Raw genomic sequence first — 6,945 nt, 5'->3', positions numbered from 1 at the left:
TTTATAAATTGGTATAATGTTAGTCCTCTTTCAGACTTGAGGAGCTGCGAGTGCGTGTGTGTGTGTATGTGTGTGTGCGTATTTGTGCGTGTATGAGTGTGTATGTATGTGTGTATGTGTATGTGTGTGTGTGTGTCTATGTCTGTGTATGTATGTTTACTTAATCATATTTACATAGTAATGTATAGAGGAAGACTTGTATGGTCCTCTGTCTTGTTCTTCATTTGTTTACTTCGGGTTTAAGTTCCCTTATGTTATTATTTCAACTGTTTCCTTATATAAGTTATTTCAAAAGATAACGCATTTCGTATAAGAAATTTATGTTTATTGATATCTCTCAGGCACCTCCTCTTTATCGATTTATATCATGACCTCTTATTGGTCTCTCATTCCATGCTGAAGAGATGTTCCCTGTAAATCTTGTAGATTCCAGCAGCCATATGCCACGTTGCTGATATCGCATGACGATTATATTCGTGCCATGATTAATTCCTAACTCGCCAGGTTCTCTCGATTTGATATTCGAAAACCTGCATGGTTTTTAGATTTTAATTGTACCCGTCTGTGCTAGTGCGGTGCAATATGGCACCGTACATATGATTTGAAAACATTGTTGTTTAGAAATGAGACGCGGGCTGCTTTGAATGGGATGTAGCGTGCGTGTTAAATCCCAAATACAACCCCTGTGTCTGATTATACATGCACGCGTTTAGCCCTGTAACGTTAACAAGAATAAGATCTTTTCACCTCGTATCAATTTTGTATGTATTTTCTTTACTGTTCCTCGTCAGAAGGAAGTACTAATTATTTCTATTATCTTATTATCCACTTGTAGTCACCTAGTTATTTTGTTATCTAGTTATCTAGTCATCTGGCAATATATATATGTTTTATCTAGATATCTAGTTAGATGGTTATCTAGCTGTCTAGTTGCATAGTTACCTATTTATCAAAGTTTTCAGTTATCTGGTTATCTAGGTATCTAGGTATCTAGGTACCTGTTCATTTGTTTATAAATTTATAATTTTATTGATTCATCTATTTACATATTTATCTATTCATTCATTTGTCTATTTATTTATCTATTTATCTATTTCTCTATTCATTGATTTATCTACATATCTATTTATCTACTGATCTTTTATTTATTAATTTGTTTATCTATTTATTCATTTGTCTATTCATCTATTTATCTATTTATCTATATACCTATTTACCTGTTTATCTATTTATCTATTCATCTTTTAATCTATTTATCTATGTATTTTCTATGTATTCATTTATTAATTTATTTATCTATGTATCTATCTGTTTATCAGTTTATCTATCCACTTATCTTTCCATATTTTATCTATTGATTTATTTATCTATTTATATGTTTATATTGTATCTGCTTATCTATTCATTTATTCATTTGTATATTTATCTTTATCTATCATTTATTCATCTACTTATATGTTTATCTATGTATATTCATATCTATTCATCTACTAATCTATTTATATGTTTATATATGTATATTCTTATCTATTCATCTACTTATTTATTTATCTATTGATCTATTATATATTTATTTATTATATTTTTTCTATCTACCCATTTGTCTATTATCTATTTACCTGTTTATCTACTTACCTGTATCTGATTATCTATTTATTTTTTTATCTTTATCTCCTTATCTATATATTTGTCTATTACATATTCATCTTTATCCGTTTATCTATTCATCTATTCATATATTTATTCATTTATCTATGTATCATCATCTATTGATTAGTGTAACTATTTATCTGTTCATCTATTTATCTTTTTATCAATTTCTGTATTTCTGTAGTTATTTATTTTCATAGTATTAAATAAATATTTTTTTTATCTATATTATAATTATCCATTTATCTATATATCTGCTTACCTAGTTATCCCTTTCTAGTTACCTGGTTATCCATTTATCTAGCTGTAGATTTCTCTAGTAACTAATTTTCGTATTATCTCGTTATATATCTATTTAATCATCTGGTTCTATGATTATTATCTTTACTAACTGTGTAGTTGTCTAGTTATCTAATTACATAAATATGTACTTATATAGATATTTATTTTTGTATGTAACTAATTATCTATTTGTCTAGTTATCTGGTTATCTGGGTATATAGGTATCTTTTCACTTATTCAATTAGTTAACTAGTCATTTTGTTCCTGTTCTCCTGTTGTACTGTTGTCTTGTTATCTTATTTTATGATCTTGTTGTCTTGTTTTGTTGTTATCTTGTTATATTGTATAAGTGTTACTTTGTTATCTTATTATCTTGTCATTTTGCCATCTTGTTTCTTGTTATTTTCTCAGCATGTAATCTTGTTATTTTGTTACCTTGTTACCTTGTTATTATGTTATCATGTCTTGTTATCTTGTAATCTTGTAAGCTTGTTACCTTGATATATTGTTATCATGTTGTCATGTTATCATGTTATTTTGTTACTTTGTTATCTTGTTACTTTTTTCTAATCTTATTACCTTCTTATCTAGATTTGAACACTATTTTGGCTGGGGAAAGGCCAAACTAGTGTTCAAATCTAGTTTTGGTTTTAGGAGGAAGGTTGCTGAATTATCGAAGAATGTCCTAATTCTAACATCTCCAAAGGATAGTGGTCTCCAGACATAGTCCCACATTTGGCGGTGAGATTTCTGGTTAGCAGTTATCTCCCTCCTGACCCAACACAGGGCCCTTAATCCAGGTAATTTGACCTGTCCCAACGGCTGCTTGAAGCCTTTTCCAAAATCCGCCCTGGTGACAGAGGGGTATGTATAGACTTAGTATTACATTTAATGCTGTACTTCACTAAAGAGGGTTGCAGTTGGCAGCCAAAATTGATTGTTTCCGTTTTTCCATTTGTTCCCCTCTAACTGTGGAATCTTTGTGTGATATGTATATATGTGTATATATGTGTATGTGTATATGTATATATCTATGTAATTCACCATGGTCTTGGATCACGTGTTGGACTCTTTATGGACAACTATTTCCCTCCCAGAAGAGAGCTCAGAGCTCATATATGACCGATCTATGGGTAATGTTGTGACCTTACACGCACACACATACCCTACTCCCCGCCCAAGAGAGTTGGAGTAACGACTCGCAGCGCATCAATACTGAAATTATTTCAGCTCTGGGAGGGATTCGAGCCCGGACCGCTGTAGTAACAGCCGGGAACTCTACCAACTGAGCCATCGAGTCGTGTATATGTGTATATATGTATATATGTAAATTGGTGTATTTAGGTAGCAGGTTCTCATGTAGACAATTTTGATTGAAGTTCACAGCAGCTTCTGCGTTCACGACTTTTTTGCTGAGAAGTTCTACATCTCTGACGATGGAACGGTGAGCAATGGGTAGCTCCCATAAAAGTTGTCCGAAAGACATAGAAAGTTCTTGTAGATGAAGAACACTTTATTAAAACAAGCTTTCGACCTTCATAGGTCATCTTCAGGTTATGGTACAGGCAAAGAAGGGAACAGTATATATACGGAACTAAGTATTTAGTTCCGTATATATACTGTTCCCTTCTTTGCCTGTACCATAACTTTTATGGGAGCTACCCATTGCTCACCGTTCCATCGTCAGAGATGTAGAACTTCTCAGCAAAAAAGTCGTGAACGCAGAAGCTGCTGTGAACTTCAATCAAAATATATGTAAATATATATATGTATACATGTATATATGTATACATATATATGTATGTGTGTACTGTATATGGATAAATAAATAAATATGTAGTAAGACTAATAGATATGGATATGAAAAGTGTACATATAATTTAGATAAAATTAGATTGGAACAAAATGTAGGAAACATTAAGATTGCTCTTTTGTCTAACAAAATACATTTCTGTGTTCAGCATCACTTACAATTTTTTCTGAAATATTCATATTCCTTAAATAAGATATCTATCTTGTGTCACTTGTGTCAATAAAAAGAAATATCACAATGGTCTGTTTGTGGATATCAGTAAGTTCTGAGGTCATACATCTTTAAGAAGCATTCATAACTGTTTCCAAGACAATCGTTGTGTCATAGTTTGGCTGCTGTTGTGTAGCCAACCAACGCTGAAGCTGTCGGACGGCTCACTTTGATGAGTCTGGGTGTCTTATCGGCTGGTCGAGGACAGTAGAACCTTTTCTGTTCCGTTTTTGGTATTTGAAATCAATCATACTAATAATCGAAGGTTTAGGAAACATTTTATTCAAACAAACTGACATAAAACAAACAACAAACAAATAGTTCATTGAGATTCGCTGTTGGATTTGGCTGGACGTGCAAGTAGGCTTTGCCATGGTGTCTGTCGGTAACTGCTTGCACGTTGTTCCATCTGCTCTTTACTCGTGATCCGCTCCCATGCTTCTTGTTGCTCGTGCTGCTCGTTTTTGTATGGATTGCTTGTGGCAAGGGCAGCCCAATCACTTGCAAATCATCATCCAGGTCTTTTCTACTTACCTAAACTTTAAATTTTCAAATTGTCTCCATTTGCGTTTGTCCCAAGACTTCAGTCTGAGTAAGAAATGATGAGATGAGGTAATACTTAAAGAGTGGATTGTCATTTGCCTCGGCTATCACATGGTGCTATACTCCTGGATTCCTGGATCTTGGTCTACGTTTCTCTCAGCCACCTGGAAACACGTTCAATATACCTACCCTCTCCTAAACCTCACTCATGTTCCTTCGGTTCTCCAGAATTCCTTTCAAGCCACCCTCAGGACCCTCTTCCTGGGCGCATCTCGGCCTCTCAGATCCTCAACCCATTGTTTCATCCATCCATCCATTCATCCTCCCTGCTCCTCTTTCCTAACCCCCACATGCCTTCAATCCCTCCCCCTTCTCATTTCATTCTATTTTGTATTGTAAGACCATTACCCCATGTTCTGACAAACCTGAGGGCCATCACTTAGTGTGGACCCCCGCCTACACACATTCGTTCGTATTTTTCAAGACCCTCATAGGTTTCCTCTTTCTTTCCACTGACACTCTGAAATCCTCAGTGGCTATTTACTTCATAATTTTCAAATATCCTGCTATGACTCATGTCTTATCGATTGCTGCCAAACCCTCGACTTTCATTCCACAATACTCCTGTCCTGCTGAGCTTCACGTAGTACGATTCCTGCTTTTACTATTTCATTTTCGAAGAGTCTTCTTAAACCTTTCCTTTTCTGTTCCGTAGGTGTATGGTCGTGAGTACGAGCATTTCGACAAGAGCATGGTTAGAATGAAGAGTTCGTGGTGACGACTGCAATTCCTTTATTTGAAACTGTGAATGATTTCTGAAGGAGGGTCTTTGGAAAAGAGGGAGGATTCCGACCACCGGTGGTTCCACGTCGGAGTAGCGATGCTGCCTATACTGTATGGGGGATGGACAACAACAAGAAGGCTTACACTTAAAGAACATCTATAAAATGACACGTTAAACATCGAGAATGAAAGATGAGTGGTTCACGTATGTGACAAAAATGTGTTTGAATTGACAACGTCCTTAAACATGGTGGAGTAAAGTTTAGCAGTTTTTAACGATGATATTTTTTTTCGTTGTATGTGAAACCGCACATAAGAAAACTCTAACTATAAAAATGGGGGAAATGAGGCTTCACAGAGAACGGTAGTTTATCAGAAAGTAGCCTATTTCTAATAGGTAAGGAAATATTTATTCATATATGTGTGTACTCATAGCAAATATTCACCACATTTAGAATTTCATCATGATAGGTACCATTATTATTATTGTCCTCCAAAGCTCAAAATGGAAAGAATGAATGAAATCTATACAAATGATTTTTTTTTCTTTTTTTTTTTTTACGGACTGATTTTTTACGATAGAGTAAGTAGAACCTAAGGCGCCACTCGGCAACTCTACGCATGCGCACAACACACAGAAAAGTAGGCGGGATACGATGCACAAGGACAAAAGTTTATTTCGTCATTATGCAACACTCGAAACCCATTTACTCATAAAGACCTCTGACTGTCTTCTACACTCCTTTCAAGAATCTATCTAAGGCTTGGTTACTCTTTGTCTGCATTTCTCGTCAGAATCCCTATTGTCATGAAAGCAAGCATTCACGACTACCCCTCGCCTAGCTGGCGGGTCGGATCTCTGCGAGCTGCGGTCTAAGTTCGGAAAGTTGGGGTATTCGGAGTTCGGGGCCATTTGCTGCAGGTGTGCGATTGTCGTTCAGCTGTCGAATGTTCGTCATTTGCGTTGTTGTCCGGATATCAGGTACGGTGGACCGAACTTCGGATACCGAGCTCAGCAAGTCGGGATGCGAAGGTCGTAGTTCGGCGTGCGGTGACCTGAGCGTTTGTTGCTGTTGTAACTGCTGAAGGTGCTGCGACTGTGCCTGTGTGGTTCGCAGGTCTGCAGGTGTCCCAGGTGATGGGTGCGACACCTGCGGCGGAGGTTGGGGGTGGGGAGGTGGTGGGTGTGAGACTGTGTGTTGTGAATGTTGAGTCGGAGGCGGAGGGTGCTGAGGTGGAGGGTGCTGAGGGGGGGGATGTGTTGCTGCTGCTGCTGCTGCTGCGGCTGCTGCTGCTGGGTGCTGGGGCCGGAGCTCACCCGCCTGGCCCCTGAGGTCCGTGTGTTGTGTCTCCTTGTGCCTGCGGAGGTCCACCTTGCGTTGGAAGGAGCGGCCGCACAAGTCGCAAGAAAATGGCTTGAAGCCCGTATGCTTGCGACTGTGCGTGATAAGGTTCGACGACTGACTGAAGGCCTTCCCGCACACGGTGCACTTGTGTGGCTTCTCGCCTGCAACAGATAACAAGTAATTAGTCACACCAGTCGGAAAGGTACAGAGGGGTCATCCTAAGCAAGAGTAAGTGTCCTAAGTGGAAGGCAACCCGAGCACCAGCACTGCTGGCGATGCTGTCAAATGCCAACGACATTGTGGCACCTTGAGGATGAC

The 6,945-nt window shown here is 37.6% G+C and overlaps 1 protein-coding gene across 1 annotated transcript in view; it reads right to left on the bottom strand.

Moving 5' to 3' along the window:
• Positions 1-4,224: 4,224 nt before the first annotated feature.
• The window catches only part of LOC143018993 (uncharacterized), a 621,710-nt gene continuing 618,989 nt past the window's right edge, over positions 4,225-6,945 (bottom strand). The window contains exon 5 of the mRNA XM_076174699.1: positions 4,225-6,788. Coding sequence (XP_076030814.1) covers positions 6,121-6,788 — 668 coding nt within the window. The 3' untranslated portion in view covers positions 4,225-6,120. The remainder of the gene's footprint in view (positions 6,789-6,945) is intronic.

Source organism: Oratosquilla oratoria, chromosome 36, assembly GCF_046742065.1.
Source record: "Oratosquilla oratoria isolate Oo_2021 chromosome 36, ASM4674206v1, whole genome shotgun sequence".
In the NCBI taxonomy this organism is placed as follows: Eukaryota; Metazoa; Arthropoda; class Malacostraca; order Stomatopoda; family Squillidae; genus Oratosquilla; species Oratosquilla oratoria.
This window is presented reverse-complemented; position numbering and strand designations above follow the sequence as displayed.